Here is an 18,701-nt window from a genome sequence, read left to right as displayed (position 1 = left end):
GCAGAAATGAGAGGAGGTTGCTACAAAAATCTATCAGGATAACTACTTTAAAATGTGCAGAAATATAGACTAAGTAACAAATGAAGGACATTACCCCAAAGTCTTGAATTTTAGTGTCACTTCAAATATCCTGATTAGTACAGTTTATGAATTCTCATTTCATCAGTCAGACAAATGGCCTATCTAGGGACAGTGCCACACAAGCCAATGTCTTTCCCCTGTTAATCTCTGATTGTGATTATTGCTGGAAATCACATAAGGAGATCAGAAAAGACACACAGTCTCCTAGACTTGAATGAAGCAAATTATTGAGGGGGCATCGATCCCAAGTATAGAGTTTAGCCCTGACGTCAGCATGAGTGTCACCACGGAGGGAGGAGCTAGAATGGTTTAAAAGGCAAGCAGGGGAAGGAGTCTCTCTCTTAACTTCCACTCTTGAACTTGACTCCCTGGGCTGATGCAAATGGCAGTGAAGAATAGAGGGGACCTATCTGGGCTGAAACCTGAGACATGATCTTACCTTAAATTAGAAAGGCTGAGACCTCTCTCTACCTCTATCAAGCTCTCTCCATTTTCATACCAGTGCCTAAAGGGCTGGGGTTTTGGCTCTCTGAGCTGTCCAGGCACTGGCTCTATGGCCTTAGCTGGCCAAATGAAGAATGAATTGTACTAAGGTTCTCTCTCAATCTATTTCTTTTCATTAATAAATGCTTATAACTCTGGTGCTGAGCCTCTACACCACCTTTTATTTGTTATAGGACTGATGAAAGAGCTAGGAAACCCTAATTTCCCTTACTTCTACTTGTCTCTTCATAGGACTCCCCAATTAGACCCTAGTTATTTTCTATATCTCTACATTGTTCTGGGTCCTTAGATCTATTTGTTGTTCAGGCCTAATTCTTTTTGGCCCTGTCTGGGGTTTTATTTGTAAAGATACCAGAGTGATTTGTTATTTCCTTCTCCAGTAGATTAAGGCAAACAGGTTAAGTGACTTGCCCAGGCTCACACAGCTAGTGAGTGTCTGGGGTCTGATTTGAACCCAGGTCTTCTGGACTCCAAGCCCAGTGCTCTATCTACTGAGTCACCTAGCTGCCTCCGATAAATCCACTAGTAAATGACAAAAGATAAATGCACAAAGCAATAAGAGTTCAGTTTCAGTAACAACAAGAATAGGCATTCCTTAACTTGATCTAACTAGGCAGCTAGGTGTTACGCTGAATAATACTAGACCTAAAGTCAAGAAGATCTGAGCTTGAATTCTACTTCAGATAATCCCAAGCAATGTGACCCTAGGCACATCACTTCCCCACACTCAGTCTCTTTTTCTTTATCAGTAAAATAGGAGTAAATACTACCTCTCAGGGTGGTTTTGAGGATCAAAAAAGAAAACACATGTAACGCATTTTTCAAACCTTAAGACTAAATGTAAGTTACTACTATTATTGTTGTTGTTAGTCCACAGTAAAGCACCTGAATTTCTCTCTTGTAGTAATAAATATGTTAAAACTGACAAAAGGCAGAAAGTTTGTAGAAGGGGAAAAAAACCAGAAGCATTCCACTTTTTTGTTTCACTTCCATGACAACACTGACTAACAAATCAACATCCTGAAGTACCTTGAACCTTTATATCCACTGAGATCTTTATCCATATCCAACTCAGGAGTGGATTCAATGATTGCTTGTACTTCTGATTTATCTTCATTTTCCTTAGAGCCTGAGAAAAGAACAATTTTTGTGTAAGCAATAGCCATGAATATGTCTATGTTCTAATGCTTGCACATTATCATTAAATTACAAATATTTTAAGCATTCTCTTCAACTTTCACATTCCAAACAACATAGTTAGAATATGCATGATATGTTTTAACAGAGAGGCAAGATAAAAACAGAGAAAAGAAAACAAATTATAATCTTTCTATCTTCATATTACAAAATGCTGTGTATCTCAGGCCTTAACTTACTTTCTTGTAGTTTTCTACCTTCTCTCTTTCCCTCCCTCAATTTTAAAGTTGTCCATCATCATGTCTTTGCTTACTACTCAGTAAGATAATTCTTTGTTTAGCACTAGAGCAGGCAACAATCAAATTTTAACTGGCATTCTCCCTCAATCCCAGAAGCTATAGAAACACAACTAAGAGCCACTCACCAATTGACACACTCCTAGTATCTTGAGCTACCTGTACTTCAATATGCTTGCCTGCCTCTGACTTATCTGCAGTCTTCAAATATCCTTCATTGTCCTCTTTCAAAGGAGTATCAGTAGGAATTGTTGCAACATCTGAAGCAGCTGTAGATGCCGGAGTAGTAGCCTTTGATCCTCCTTGGCTAATATCAGAAAGTTCATCCTAAAAATTGTAAACATACTTTGTAAATACATTTGAATAACAGGCCTGTGTTGAATGGATATATAAAAATGTTGAGAAGTCAAGTTACCCAGAGACTTCTCCAATAAATTTTAGAATATCAAATTCTGGAATTAGAAATAGTCATAGAAACTGAAAAGAAAACTTTACATAATATTTACAGATTTTCTTAAACAATCAAGAAATAAGCAGCATTATTATTACTAAATAACTACAAAGAAGACAAGGGATAAAAATATTATATCAAAGAAACGTACGGCTGGAAAAAGAGATGGACCAGATTTATAGAATGTCGTTTCTTCTTCTTTAGCATCACCATCATCATAATCATTATTTAGTATGAAAATAAAGGGATAATAACCAAGTGGACTGCCTGGGTGTTCCACTTGTGCTCAAATAATGGCAAGAGATACATTGTCCTAGCACAGGGAGTGATTCTCTGTGTAGATGTTACAGGATGACATGTACTAGGTTCCTAAGGAATTTTAAAAAAGCATAGTTGGGCTGAAATCTGTACCAGAGGAGCAAGTAGCCACATCAGTGAATGCATAGATGCAAAGTATGGAAGTAATATATACATAAGTGAAAACAAATTATTCTTACCAGATGTACATAATAGATACCCTCTAAAAAGGAAGTCAATAGTGTAAAAAATTGAGTTCAGGGGGCAGTTAGGTGGCTCAGTAGTTGAGAGGGAGGCCCAGAGACAGGAGGTCCTGGGTTCAAATTTGGTCTCAGACACCTCCTAGTTATGTGGCCCTGGGCAAGTCATTTAACCCCCATTGCCTAGCCCTTACCCCTCTTCTGCCTTGGAACCAATACACAGTATTGATTCGAAGATGGAAGGTAAGGGTTTAAAAAAATAAGTTGTGTTAAATATATATATTTTTAACTGGCACAAAAAAGTCACCAACATCAGAATATCTAGGAGTATTTACTGTACTTTCCAGTTATATATATATATATATATATATATATATATATATATATATATATATATATATATATATATATATATATATATATATATATATATATATATATATATATATATATATATATATATAGTAGTCTCTCGGTGATCGAGAATGACTATTGTCTTTGTGCAGTTTAATCTACGGTGTACCCTCATGTGGCTATAAAGTCCAAAGGCTGAGGTGCAGAGTTTGTGGCACATGGGGCATGGGACGCTAGTTGTTACGGGAGGTGTGGTTGTGGCCTGGTGGCATTCACGAGCAGCGGCAAGACATCGACATCGCTCATCTTCAAAGGTGGCGGCGGCATGGTTAATGTGGGTTCACCAGTTGCTTCTGGCCTTTTGGATCCTGACATTAATCTCGTGGTCTAGGGACCTGTCGTTGGCGATGGTGCTGCCCAGGTACTTGAAAGTGTTGACGTTAGAAAGCTGCGTGCTGTCAATTGTAATGCATGGCTGGTCCGTTGGCCTCCCTGGTGCGGGTTGGAACAGCAGCTCTATTTTGCTGAGGCTGATAGTCAGGCCAAACAGTTTTGTTGCGGTGGAGAACCTGTCCACGATGGTTTGGAGATGATTTTCTTGGTGGGCCATGAGAGCACAGTCATCCGTGAAGAGAGCTTCCAGAATGAGTCTCTCTGTTGTCTTTGTTTTTGCAGTCAGGCGGCGAAGGTCAAATAGGGAGCCATCCAGTCGGTATTTGATGTAGACGCCCAGGTCTAGATCCATCACAGCATGTTGTAATACTTGGGTGAAAAATAGGTTGAATAGTACAGGAGCGAGGACACAGCCTTCTTTCACCCCATTGGAGATGTTGAAGCGATTGGAAGTCTCTCCACCAGAAAGGACTTCCCCTGTCATGTCGACATGAAAGAGCTGGATCAGTTTGACGAATTTTGCTGGGCAACCGAGCTTGCTGAGGATCACCCACAATGTGTCCCTGTTCACGGTGTCAAACGCCTTTGTCAGGTCTATGAAGACAATGTAGAGACTCAGGTTCTGCTCAAGGCATTTTTCCTGCATTTGCCTCACCGTGAAGACCATGTCGATGGTGCTGCGATCTGGTCGGAAGCCACCTTGTGATTCAGGCAGGTTCTGCTCTGAAATAGATGACAGGAATCTGTTGCGTATAACATGGGTGAGGATCTTTCCGGCAGTGGAGAGTAGTGAGATGCCTCTGTAGTTGTCACAGGCTGCTCGTGTGCCTTTGTTCTTGTATAGGGCTACAATGGAGGCATCTCTGAGTTCTGAGGGCATGTCTTCCTCTTCCCATATGCTGGTCAGCACTATGTGGAATGCCTGGAGCGCCTTTCCATTTAAGGCCTTGTACACCTTGGTTGGGATCCTGTCTTTACCGGGTGCCTTGCCTGCACTCATTTGTTTAATGGCTTTTTGGACTTCTTCTATTGAAGGAGGGACATCAAGTTGTTCAATGGAGTGGTTTTGGGGGATCTGGTCAAGGGCGCTTTGGTCGACTGAAGAGGGTTGGTTGAAAAGCTGACTGAAGTGTTCTTTCCACCTGTTGCTGATGCCTTTTTTATCTTTTATGAGAGTGTCACCATCAGAGGATAGCAAGGGAGTGGTGGTGGGTTTTGATGGCCCATAGACAGTCTTGAGGGCACTGAAAAAATTGTTTGTTGTTTTTCATATCAGCAAACCGCTGGATTTTTTCTGCCTTTTTTTCCCACCATCGGTCTTGCATCTTCCTGATCTCACGCTGCGCCATGGCTTGGAGAGACTTGAATCTGTCCTTTTTAGGAGCAGAGTTTGGGTTATTTTGCCACTGCAGCTACAATTACAGATATAGTTTGGCATACACTGAAATAAGGTTATTTTAAAGCAAAGGCTAAGGACTGAGCAAAAGTCAATTGGGTGAGATACAGGGATAGGATCTGGAATTGGAGCCAACTAAAAACCAAAGACAGCTTGTGGGCTTGTGTAAAGTGTTCCTATGTACCATTAGTCTTTACACTCACACAAGTCCACATATCCAACAAACACTAGGAATAGCATCATCCTTAGATATAAAGCACAAAAATAACAGAAACTTTCAGCAAGAAAAACACTGGAGACATTAACTGCAATTCTATATGACTACAAATTACTCTTTTTTTACTTTTTCTTGGAAATTAAAATTCAATGGATATTGAAAAAAGTATTCAAGAAACATTTCAAAATCTCTCCAATTTTTGTCAGATGTTAAATTAAATTATATGGAGATCACCTAATCTAACTTTACATTTAGAGAACAGAATCTGAACTAGAAAGTCAAGGGCTCTGCCTACCAAGCAAGTGTTTTTTCCGCTGCAGTGCACTTTTGCTTCTACTCAACTTCTGTCTGGTCATTGTAAGGAAAGTCTGCCAAAAGGTATATTCTGGTCCTTAATGAAAAAAATTTAAGATTTTTTTTGGTATCATAACTATAATTTTATTAGAGACTGAAGAGATTCCTAGAGAAACTTCTAGCAAAGCAGATCAGCAGCTTCTTGAAAATTTTTAGTTTTGGCTATCTGGGGCCCTGAGACAATGGTCCGCCTAGGGCCCCAAGGCCAGTATGTTGCAGAAGCAAGTCTGGAATCCAGGTAGGTCTTCTGGCCTCACATGCCCCTGGGTTTAACTGTCTCCATGCAGATGATGCCCAGCTCTCTCTATATATATTGCCCTTCTCTCTCTCCTGAGTTCCAGTTGTGCATTTCCAATTTCTAATCAGACACTTCTAAGTACCCATAGGCATTTCAAATTCACGTCCAAACAGAAAGCATTATCTTTCTTCCAAAACTGACCCTTCTTTTGGACTTTCTTATTTCTGCTGAGTGCACCACCATCCTTCCAGGCACACAGGCTCACAATAAAAATGTTCACCTTAATTCTTGCACATGTAATCAGCTGTCACATCCTGTCATTTTTGCCTCCCCAACATCTCTCAAATCTGTCCAATCATATAGCCAATAGCCTAGTTCATATCCTTATCTTCTGATCAGGACTGCTACAAGAATTGGTCCTACTATCTCCTTACTCCAAACCATCCTGCATACAGCTGATAAGATGGTTTTCCTAGAGCAGAGGCCTGATTATACAATACCCCAAGTCACACCACTCCCACACCTTAACTTCTAGTGGTTTTTACTGCCCTAGGATTGAGCCCCTCTCTTTGGCATTTGAAGCCCACTTGGCCTCAACCTAGCCTTCTAGCCTCATTACACTCCATTCCCTCCTCCAACTCTTCAGTCCAGCCAAAATGGCCTTCTGGCCATACTTTCACATGACACCACATCCATCTTCCTCCTCATCCACACCTCATAGAATCCCTTATTTCCTTCAAAAGAGGCCTTTCCTCATCCTCTCAGCTACCAGTGTTCTCTTCCTCCTCTCCTCCTCTTCTCTCTCCTTCTGCTTCACTAATTCTGACCTCAGAAGATTGATGATTTGAAACACATTTCCTGATTCTGCATGAGAATGTAAGCTTTCTGGGAGCTGGGATTTTTTTTTTCTCTTAATATTCTCAACCCCTAGTCTATACATAATAGGTGCCTTAATAAGTGTTTGCTGATTGATTCACTCATTGATGTTTACTCTTTCCATAATATAACCTTTAAATCTTAATTTCTTCATTCTTACCTCAGCCACACACCAAATCTTACCATTCCCCACAAGTCTAATTAGAAATTCTGACCTTTCCCATCTGACCATAACCTCCTACGCCATGACCTCGAAATCCAATATCCCTTACACACATTATGACTTTACTTTCTTCCCTTTCCTATCTCAATGCAGTAGTTCGCCACTACAACTCTATAGGGATCCTTTGCTCTTGAAACAGCCTCCATGTTGTCTTGGCTAATCTGCCAAACTTCAGCCCTGGACTATTCCTATCACCTATTTTTCTGTTCCTGCTGAATGCAGCTGAAGGCAATCTCACAACCAGGCTCACTAGGTACCCTGCAGATTCATTTTATCCAACTTCAATGGGACATTCATTATCACAAAGGAAGAATAAAAGCAGTTTTTTCATACTTCCATTTTCTTCTAGACTTCAGTTGCCCTCTTCTTTCACCCATTCTTCTTCCAAAGGCAGAGTCCCTCCCAGAATCTCCATTCTGAGAAAAGGCCCAGATCAACCACCCCTCATTCTCCAGACTTTACCACCATGCCTCTGCATTGTTTCTCCCTTTCCTCCCTACTCCACCTCTACTTTAGCTCTTTTTTATATATTCTATTCCCTCATTAGAATGTAAGTTCTTTGGGGGCAGAGATTATATTTTTTTCTATTTGCATTTGTACAGTATTTAGTACATAGTAAGCGCTTAATAAATGCTTAATGGACTTGACTTTTACTCCCCACAGGAGCTATTCCAAAGATTCTTTTCTCCCCTCAGGTCTCCCAAACCTTCCCTACTCTCAGTTATTACCCTTATCTCTTACTTTTCAGGTTTTCTTCCTCCCCAGTCCAGTCTGAGACTTCATGACCCCATTTGGGGTTTTCTTGGCAGAGATACTTCAAGAGTAGTTTGCCATTTCCTTCTCCAGCTCATTTTATAGATGAGAAAACGGAGGCAAACAAGTTTATGTAATTAGGAAAACACAAATTAAAACAACTCTAAGGTACCACCTCCTCCTACCTATTGGATTTGCTAAAGTGACAGAAACAGAAAATTACAAATGCTGGAGGGAATTTGGAAAAATCGATAAACTAATGCACTGCTGATGAAATTGTGAACTGACCCAATCATTCTAGAGAACAATTTGGAACTATGCCCAAAAGTCTTAAAAAAAAAAAATCCGTCTAACCCTTTGACTCAGAAATACCACCAATAGATCTTTATCCAAAAAAAATTTATTTTATGTGACTATACATATTTGTAATGAGTTTTCTTTTTCTTGCCTCCTCAAAGAATGAGGTAGAGAGGAACTGAAAAATTTCATTTAACTGAAAAAAAAAAGAAAACATCAACTGTGTGCACTGATTGCCCTTTGTCCAGAGATTTATCAATTCCTTAAAAAAAAAAAAACTTTTTATAAATTAATTAAACGTTACCTCTTTATAAAAACCAAGGTGTCTTTTCCTCAAATCTACTTGTATATTCAATGAATTTATACTTGGTCATTTTTCCAATTTTTTTCCCCTTGCATTTATCATTTATTTTTTAAATTGGAACATTAGGATCTGCAGAACTCAACAACTCTTCTCTTGCTAAAAGCATATTAAAGTACTAGAATGCAACTTTCAAATCCAAGTTAATATAGCATCAATTTTCAAGCTGGTATGTTGTTTATATTTAGAAATGTATAACCAAAATACCCAGGATATACGCCTCTGAATAATCTTTATTATTCAGCAAAATCAATGTGCTCAAACAAGAAGGTAGAGGGGGAAAGAGAACACCTTCCACTTGAGCTTCAATAAAGTCATTTTCTATATCCACTAGCAAAGAGCAAATTCTGCCTCCTCCATTCTCAAAGCAAAAATCTGATAGATATCTGATAATCAGATAGAATGAGAAAAAAGTTTTCTTCATTCTTCTCATTAAGTCCCAGACCTTAAAGGTCACATGGGAGTTGTCCCCTAGGTTATTAGTAGTGAACATTCTTGGGAAAAGAATGAATAATTATAATAATAATGTAATAGCTGATATTTATATAGCATTTTGGCAAAGCATTCTAAATTTCACAGAAGTTCTGTATTTTACAAACATTACTTAATTCAATCCTAACACTATCTGAGACAGGCAGCACTACCCGAACTGGGCCAGATTAAATGATTTATTGTTGACCACATTGCTAAAAATGTCAGAGGCAGGATTCACATCTAGCTCTTTCAACTCTACAAGTCAATCAATCTTTTCACTATACCACAGAAAAATAATTTGAAAGTCTCTAGCCATAATCCACTGATTAATTCCATTGTGAACAGTTCATTTTAGATAAAATTGGGAGCCCTTAACAATAATCATATTTCCACAGGGCTTCAGAGTTTACAAAGAACTATAATTATCTCATTGGAGTCCAACAGTGGGGTTAAGGAGGTGGTCCATTAAGCACTAGTCATGTGCAAATTACTTGAGCCAAAATAAACAATTTAAATTAACTGATACAATAAATCTGGCAACTTTTTATATGCATGTCTTCCCTTTGCTGCAATCACAACTTAGCAATAAATTTACAAATTGACATAGATTTTAAATTCTTAATTGTGAAACTAAACTTCTCACACTTGGCAAATATTTCATTTTTCCAAGTCTCCTCTTGAGTACAGTCAGATTATTTTTTAAAAAAAGTTTAAATCAAGTAATTTCCCAGACTCAGGTTAACTGCTGTATATCCAATTAATTTCTTAACTGTCATGATATGTAACATGATACATCACTGTGTTATGGTATTCTCTCTGTGGGAATTTCTGTAATTCTGGGATGATTCTGTTCAGCATAACAATGTATTTATCAATCTCTCAATGGGCAACAAGATTGCCAGGTCCAATGAAAGTAAATAATTCCGCAGATATTTTTTTACCTTCCATCTTAGAATCAATACTGTGTGTTGTTTCCAAGGCAGAGGAGTGATAAGGGCTAGAGGTTAAATGGCTTGTCTAGGAGTCACACAGCTAGAACATGTCTGAGGTCACATTTGAACCCAGGACCAATCTCTAGGCCTGGCTCTCAATTCACTGAACCATTTAGCTGCCCCATCCCCAAACATTTTGTATGTGTTGGGGGGAGTGGAGGGTGGTGGTGCATGGGGTAGAATTTTACCCTCTGATCAAAAGCCCTGTATCTTACACGCTACCCCCTGGACTCCTCTGGGCAATAGTTTTGGTACAACTTTGAATGCAAAGAAAAATGAATTCCATCAATAAAAATCACCTTTTTCAAATCTTCTGTACTCTAGCTTTTGTACTGTCTTGCCTATACAAGTACTTTTTAAAAATAGCAACAATTAACTTAAAAAAAAAACAACTATTCTTCTTGCTGTTTTTCCAACTCAAAGGAGTCTATGGGACAATAAAGGAACGAATAATAACCTTTCCAAGCAGCCAGGTCCTTCTGCAGACATTTTCATTTATTCAGTAAATATTTATTAACCCCCAACTATATTCCAGGCACTCTACAATGTGTTGGGGGTACAAAAAGAAGCAAAAGATAGTCTCTGACCTCAAGGAGCTTACAATCTAAAGGGGGAGGAGACAATATGCAAATAAATATATACTATTTATAGTAAATAATACAGAATAAGTAAGAAATCATTAAAAGAGGAGTTAAGGAAGACTTCCTATTGAAGATAGGATTTTAGTTGGGACTTAAAGGAAACTGGAGAAGTCATTAGTCAGAGGAGAGGAAAATGAGCATTCTAGCCATAGGGAACTGTCACAGAAAATGCCAGGAGCTGAGAAAAGGAGTGTCTTTTTCCTGAAACAGTCAGGAGGCCAATGTCACTGGACTAAAGAATACATGTTGGGGAGTAAGTGTAAGAAGACAGGAACAGTATGAAGGGCTGCGTTATGAAAGGCTTTGAATGACAAATAGAATATTTTGCAATAGAGAAGTTAACAGGATTAGTCCTGAACTAGGAAATCTACTTCAGTGGCTGAGTGGAGGATGGATTGGAGTAGGTGAGACTTGAGAAAGGTTGACCCATTGGGAGATACATTGGCAGGTAGTAATCAAGAAGTGAGACAATGAGGAACTATACTAGAGTGGTGGCAGGGTTAGAAGAGAGAAGGGGGCACATTCAGAAATGTTGCAAAGGTGAAATGAATAAGTCTTGGAAACAATTGGATTGGTGCTATTAAGGCATAAGAAATAGTGATGCATACAGATACAGGATGGCTCCTAGGTTAGGAGCCAGAGAGGATGGTATAGTCTTCTACAGAAGTAGGCAAGACAGGAGAGTTTTGCTTTGCACATAATGAATTTAGTATGTTTACTGGATATCCAGTTCAAGGTGCCCAAAAGGCAGTTGGAGATGTGAGAGTGGAGGGTAGCAGAGAGAGAAAGGGGGAAAGGAAAGGTAGATTTGAGAATCATCAGCATAAAAATGGTCATTAAATTCATGGGAGCTGAAGAGGTCACCAAATAAAGTAGTATAGAAGACAAGAGAAGAGGGCCCAGGACAGAACTCTGGGGGGAAGCTACAGTTAAGAACATGATTTAGAAAAGAATCCAGAAAAAGGAGAGAGAAGCAACAGTAAGATTAGAAAGAAGAAAAACCAGGAGACAACACTGTCCTGAAAAAAAAAGTATCAAGGAGGAGAGAGTGATAATAGTGTCAAAGATACAAAATGTCAGGAAAGACATTTGAGAAAAGGCAACATTAGCTTTGACAACTAAAAGTTCATTAATAATTTTGGAGAGAGTTGTTTCTATGAAAGGATATTGTTGGAAGCCAGATTATAAGGTGTTAAAGATAATGAAAGGAAAGAAAGTGGAGAGGACACACACGCATACGCACACATAAAGCTATCTTTAAATGAAACCATATCTGAATTATTACTATTCTCAAATAATTTGTCCATCATTGTATCTCATTTCTACATGAGGAAGTAGATTCAGAAAATACAAAGGAAATATTTCATAATACCTTCACTGGCAATGTCCAGAATTTTTCTAATGGCATAAAACCAAAGCCCATTCATATTTCCTTTCACAGTACAATCATTTCCCAAATGTTTTGGAATATTTTTGTATTTTTCAATGGTTGTTAGGTAATGCCACAAAATTCTCACATTAAAGTAACTAAGAAATTTTAATTTTTTAAAAATGAGCTTCATTTGGTGAGGGTTTTTTTGGGTGGGCAGTAGGGAAGAAAGGCTGATACTGTAAAAAATAACAATTAGAGGCATATTAAACCCCACCTAAAAAAATTTTGGAACTGTTGACTGTATTTTAAATATGCCTAATTATGCTAATGAAAACGTATTTAATAATAGTAATCATTCATTGTAGAGCAGTAGAAATAAAGTCTAACTACTATATACAGATTCAAATGAGAAAATTCAGCCTAATAGAAATAATTTCTAAACTTAATCAAATAAAGAGGAGAGAAAATTTGTCAAGGTGAATGTGAGCTGTTTAGACAATATCTTTTCTGTATGCTAAGCACATCCACACAAGAATGCAGCATGCATTGCCCATTAACTTGACATACAAAACTTAACAAATCTGAATCTCCCATCAGCAGTTCTGCTGAAGCAATTCAAGGTTAGCAACTTTCAAATTCCATAGAAGGAATTTACATTACACTTTAGTTTACATTAAACATGCTCCCTTTTGTCATTTAAAGACTTGTAGACAAACAATTTAAAAATAATTCATATATTTGACTGAAAGTAGTGGTAAAACACAAAAAAGGAAGAAAAGAGTCAAAGGTCTTAGCAACATCTCTGTATTTTAGTTTTTTCTCTTACTTTGTTATAACTAAGATATATTGTAAATTTAAAATTCATAAGCATCAAAACAGTTAACTGATACTGCCAAAATACTTACTAATATTAGATAATCCAAATGAAAAATAAGATTTTTACTTTACCATTTTCTAGATCTTAAGTTTCTAAATTTTATTTTGTTTTTATTTATATAATTTTCATTCATTAAATATTTTTATTTATTTCTCACATAATAGATAGGTATACATGAAAAGGGCTAGGAGCTCTATCTTGGAAGAAAAGTTAATACAAGTACAATGCACAAATAATGCTACTGGATTATAGAAATTGCAATCCCAGATTTTCATTGCTTCTTTTATCCCATTATAATTTCTTCTGAGAACTTCCATTTAGGCATTCTTAAGCCATATTTTCACAGGCTAGTACAACTACCTAAATATAATATGAAGAGAATATACAAAATAAATCCTGAAAGACATAGAATTAAGATGCTAATAAATCAATATTTGCTAAGAAATATTACAAATTATAACTAGTTTCTGCCAGACTGTTTTCTAATTTTTCCAGAAATTTTTGTCAAATGGTAACAAAAAAAAAAAAAAACTTGGATCTTTGGAATTCTCAAAAACTAGATTACTATTATTTACTACTAATGACTATATACCTAATCTAGTTCAATCACTACTCTATTTGTTAACTAATCAAAACCAGACTGTTTTGATGATTACCACTTTGTAATATAGCTTGAAATTTGGAACTGCTAAGCCACCTTCCTTAACTTTTTTTTTAATTGAATCCACTGATATTCTTGACCTTTTGTTCTTCTAGATGAAATGTAACTTTTTTTTTAGCTCTATAAAATAATCTTTGGTGGTTTGAATGGTGTGGCATTGAATAAATAAATTCATTTAGGTAAAATTTTTATTTTTTATTATATTGGCTTAGCCTTCCCATTAGCAATTAATATTTCTTCTGTTGTTTAGATTTGTCTTTATTTGTGTGAAACATGTTTTATAACTGTGTTCATATAATCCCTGGGTTTGTTTTGGCAAGTAAATTTTCAAGCATTTTATATTTATATTTAATACAGAGTCTGCATCTATATTAAATGAAATTTCTCTTTTTCTAGCTGAATTTTGTTGGTGGTATAGAGAAATTATGATTTATTAGTTTATTTTATGTCCTGCAACTTTGCTGAAGTTAATTGTTTCAACTAGTTTTTTAGTTGATTCTCTAGGGTTTTCTGAGTATGCCATCACGTAATCTGCAGACTGTTAATTAACTGTTTCCTCACTGACATTTTTATTCCCTCAATTTCATTTTCTTGTATTACTGCTATAACTATCAGTTGAACATTCTTGCTTCATTCCTGAACTTACTGGGAAGTCTTCAAGTTTATCACTGTAAAAGATAATGCTTGCTCTTGATTAGATAGATATTACTTATCATTTTAAGAAAGGCTCTTTACTGCCTTGTAGAGGGGAAAGAAGAGAATTTGAATTGCAAAATGTCAGAAAACAATTATCAGAATTATTTCTACATGAAATTGGAAAGAAAAATTTTAAGTTAATTTTTAAAATGCTATTCAAAGCCAAAGAAGTAATTATTATAATCTGATTGCAGATAAACTCATGGCATTTTTAATTTTCTTTCTATCAGGAGTTTTTATTGTCTGTGATATGTGTCTTCTGTCATGACATGGAGAATATGGAAATATATATTGCATGAAAGTACTTATATAATCTTTAACAGAGTATTTATTGCTGGGGGGGAGGGTAGTGAGTTGAAAAATGTCAGAAAACAACTGTAAAATTGTTTCTATGTGGAACTGGAAAAACTTTTTTAAAATTTATGTAGTAGTAGTAGTAGTAGTAGTAGTAGTCTCTCAGTAACCGAGGATGACAATTGTCTTTGTGCGCTTTCATCTGAGATGAGTGTGCACAAAAACACTTGTGTGTGAAGGAGATTTAAGTGGAAAAGTCGATGCACAGAGACAGTCCCACTCTCTCGGCATTGGAAGCCTGGGTCCAGTGGCACAAAAAATCATTACACCTGGAGACTTCCTCAGCTGCATTGGATGGCCATGTTGTCTTTTGTGCTCCAACACGCCCTAAGCACTCCAGTGCTTTGCTGCGTTGCCCTCTCAGCCGTTGAACCTTCTTATTGGTTTCTTCCATCTGTTCGGCTGAAGCAGTCTTCACATGCTGGGTGAGCAAAGCCTTAGTTCACCAGGGGTCTACGACCCAATGGCTACCCTCACAAGGTTTAGCCGGCCTGTCGAAGCCATAGTCCGGGGTGTGGCCGCTGCTGCACGCTAGCAGCTACTAGGAGCCACAAGTGAGAGCTGGGTGTCAGGTGAGGGTCAGAGGTTGGAGAGCTGCCCTAGGAAGGCACGACAAGCCCTCCATACCAGAGATACTACTCCTCTCTGAGCACCTTATGCTCAAAGGAATAATAAAGTAAAGGAATTCCATAGGGACTGGAACAACCTCCAGGAATTGATGCAGAGTGAGAGGAGCAGAATCAGAAAAACATTGTACACAGAGACTGATATACACTGTGGTACAATCTAATGTAATGGACTTCTCCATTAGTGGCAATGCAATGACCCTGAACAACTTGGAGGAACCTACAAGAAAAACCACATCCAGAGGAAAAACTGTGGGAGTAAAAACACCAAAGAAAAACAACTGCTTGAATACATGGGTTGAAAGGATATGATTGGGGATATAGACTGGAAATGAACATCCTAGTGTAAACAACAACATGGAAATAGGTACTGATCAAGGACACAAGTAATACCCAATGAAATTGTGCCTCAACTGCAGGAAGAGTGGGTGGAGGGGAGGGAGGGAAATAATGTGATTATTGTAACCAAGGAATAATGTTCTAAATTGAGAAAAAAAATTTTAAGGTTTTAGTAAAATTTCCATACCCTTTGACCTGGAAATCCCATTACTAGGCAAATACCTCAAAGATTTAGTGATACAAAAAAAAAATTCTGATAATACACTAAAATATTTATAGCATCACTTTTTATGGTAGCAAAGAAACTAAAAATAAAGTATATGTCCACCTATTGATTAAACAAAATATTATATTTATGAATGTAAGGAAATATTACTGTGCTAGAAAAATAATGTATACGATAAACATAGAGAAGCAAAGAAATATTTACATGACCTGATGCAAAATAAAAAAGTAGAACCAAGAGAACAATATACACAATGACTATAACAATGTAAAAATAGAAAGAACCACAAAAAAAAATTTATGTAACATAATAATAATAGTGCATATTAAACTCAGGAATATCTCATGCATCAAAAGGTTCCACTGATTTCTAGGATAATTTTTTAAAATGAGAATGGGTCTTTTATTTTATCAAAAGCTTTTTCTGCATCTACTGATATAATCATATGATTTTTGTTGTTTTTATTATTATAATGACAACCATATTGATATGGTCAATTGTGCTGATAGTTTTCCTAATATCAAGCCAGCTCTGCATTACTGGTAAAAATCCTACCAGGTCATAATATATGATCTTTGTGGTATATTACTGCAATCTCCTTGCATTTAAAATTCTTATATTGATATTCATTGAGGAAATTGTTCTATAGTTTTGTTTCTCTGTTTTTTGTTCTCCCTGGTTCAGATAGCAAAACCCTATTTGTGTCATAAAAGGAATTTGGTAGGATTCCTTTCCCTATTTTTTCCAAATAGTTTATGTAGTGTTGGGATTAACTCTTCCTTAAATGTTTGGTGGAATTCAGTTGCAAATCTACCTGGTCCTGAGAATTTTTTCTTAGGAACCTCACAGATGGAATACTATAAAACATCTATTTAAAATCCTATAAAAAATGATGAGATGGATATTTTCAGAAAAATCTGGAAGGATTCATATGAATTCATTCAACATGAAGAGAGGAGAACCAGGAAAACAATGTACATAGTAACAGCAATACTATTTCTTTTTTCTTTTTAAAAAAATTTATTTAAGTATTTTTTGTAACAGTAATATTGTAAGGAGGATCAAATGTGAAAAACTTAGCTCCTCTGATCAAGACAAAAATTGAAGACAATTCCAAAGGATCCATGAGAGGGTACTCCATTCAACCTACAAAAGGAGAATTAATGAACTATGACTGCAGAGTGAGGCCTATAGTTTTCTAATTTCTTTTTTATTATGTTTTATTTTCTTTGTGTCTTCTTTTGCAATATGGCCAATATGGAAAAATGTTTTGCACAATTTCCTATGTGTAACCAATATTGCTTGTCTTCTCGAAGAGGGTAAAGCGGTAGAAGGGAGGAAGAGAATTTGGGACTCAATTTTTTTAATGACTTCTCAATACATGTATAATACAGATCAAAATGCTTTCCATCTCTGGAAGGGGGAAGGGAGACAGGAGAAGGGAAATAATCTAGCTCTTATATTTTGGAAAATGCATGTTGAACACTTCTTAGCTGTGTGATCCTGGGCAAGTCACTTGACCCCCACTGCCTACTCCTTACCACTTTTCTGCCTTGGAACCAATACCCAGTATTGTTTCCAAGACAGAAGGCAAGGGTTTAAAAAAATGTATGTTAAAAAAATTGTTATTACATGGAATTGGGAAAATAAAATCTCTTTGAATTAAAAAAAATACTGTTCGTTTCAAATCAAAATGATCCAAGTCAAAGACAAAAGGTACTCATAAACAGAATTATAGAAGAGCACTAATACAAAAGAAATGAAATAAAATATTTTTTCTCAAGCACTTCACTGGTTTTTCTTTTACTTTCCTACCTAATAGATGTTCAGTTACCTTTTGCTTTTTTTCTCTCAATTCTTTTAAAGACAATTCCAAAATGCTAAGGATGGGAGGATGTTGTAGGAGAAGGAGATTAATCTATAAATAAGTCACTCAGGAGATCAGTATCACTCTCAGCAGATAACAGTAATACTTCAATGAAGTATACTTTAAGAGTCTTGCCTCCTACAGCAAGCTGACATCTCTTCAGCAGATCTAAGGTCCAAGGAGTAGGGAAAGTAATCCTTTTATAGTCCTGGGGGTGATCTCTTCCTCTAGGTTGACTGTTTGCCCAGCCAGTAACCTCTATCCCAGGGCATCAACTGAAGTAAGTTGCTTGTTAGCCCTAGCTCAGTATCTGGGTTGGCAACTTGATCCAATTCTCTTAAGACTATCACAGGAGAATTTAGTTGCTGTCTCCCAGGTATCTGTGGAAGTGAAGCTAAAGATATATGTGCCATGATTGTCCAAGACTATCTTTACATTATTCTTATTTTAATTCACTATCTGTTAAAGGCCAAGCATGACCATACATGGGAAACATTGCAACTGACTCCTAGTGGTTTTCCCTTTCTCCAATTTCTCTATCCCTCCACCCCATATATCCCTCCACCCAGCATACCACTGCCAGATTACTTTCCCTAAAATAACCCTTTCTTTCAGCTACTACTTAATTAAAAATATTTAATCACCTCATCCACTGGTCAGCCTCACAGGGACTTCAGAAGTCCCTTATAAATAACCACTGCCACCTCTGACTTGGGAAGCCAGATGGAGCAATGGATAGCGCATGCCAGGCCGGGAGTCAGGAAGATTTCTTTTCTTGAGTTCAGATATGGCCTCAGACACTGCATGATCCTGAACAAGTCTTTTTTTTTTTTTGCCTATTTGCCTCTGGTCCTTATCTGCAAAAAGAGCTGGAAAAGGAAATGGCAAACCACTCCTGTACATATGCCAAGAAATCCTCATATGGTATCACAAAGAGTTGGACCCTACTGAAAATGGCTGAACAACAAACACTCCTGTCTTGCTCCATTACTTGCAATTCGGATTTTTGAGTATTGGGGAAGAGAAACTTGAAGCATTTCTGGTAACTTTGGAAGATGAGAAATAAAATTCAGGTCAATATGTATATATTAATGCCCAAGGCACCAAAGACACAAGTTAAGCAGTCATTGTCCTTAAGGTGCTTACAA

General features: G+C 37.0%; 1 protein-coding gene across 4 annotated transcripts in view; it reads right to left on the bottom strand.

Annotated features, from left to right (window-relative positions):
* Positions 1-18,701, bottom strand: part of SPAG9 (sperm associated antigen 9) — a 226,480-nt gene that overhangs the window by 58,760 nt on the left and 149,019 nt on the right. For all 4 annotated transcript variants that reach the window (XM_003340183.4, XM_001363821.4, XM_001364067.5 and 1 more), the window contains 2 exons: positions 2,147-2,345; positions 1,615-1,714 (listed from right to left, as the gene is read on the bottom strand). In XM_003340183.4, the coding sequence (XP_003340231.1) occupies positions 1,615-1,714; positions 2,147-2,345 (299 nt within the window). The remainder of the gene's footprint in view (positions 1-1,614; positions 1,715-2,146; positions 2,346-18,701) is intronic.

The sequence above is a fragment of the Monodelphis domestica genome, chromosome 2, assembly GCF_027887165.1.
Source record: "Monodelphis domestica isolate mMonDom1 chromosome 2, mMonDom1.pri, whole genome shotgun sequence".
NCBI lineage: Eukaryota > Metazoa > Chordata > Mammalia > Didelphimorphia > Didelphidae > Monodelphis > Monodelphis domestica.
This window is presented reverse-complemented; position numbering and strand designations above follow the sequence as displayed.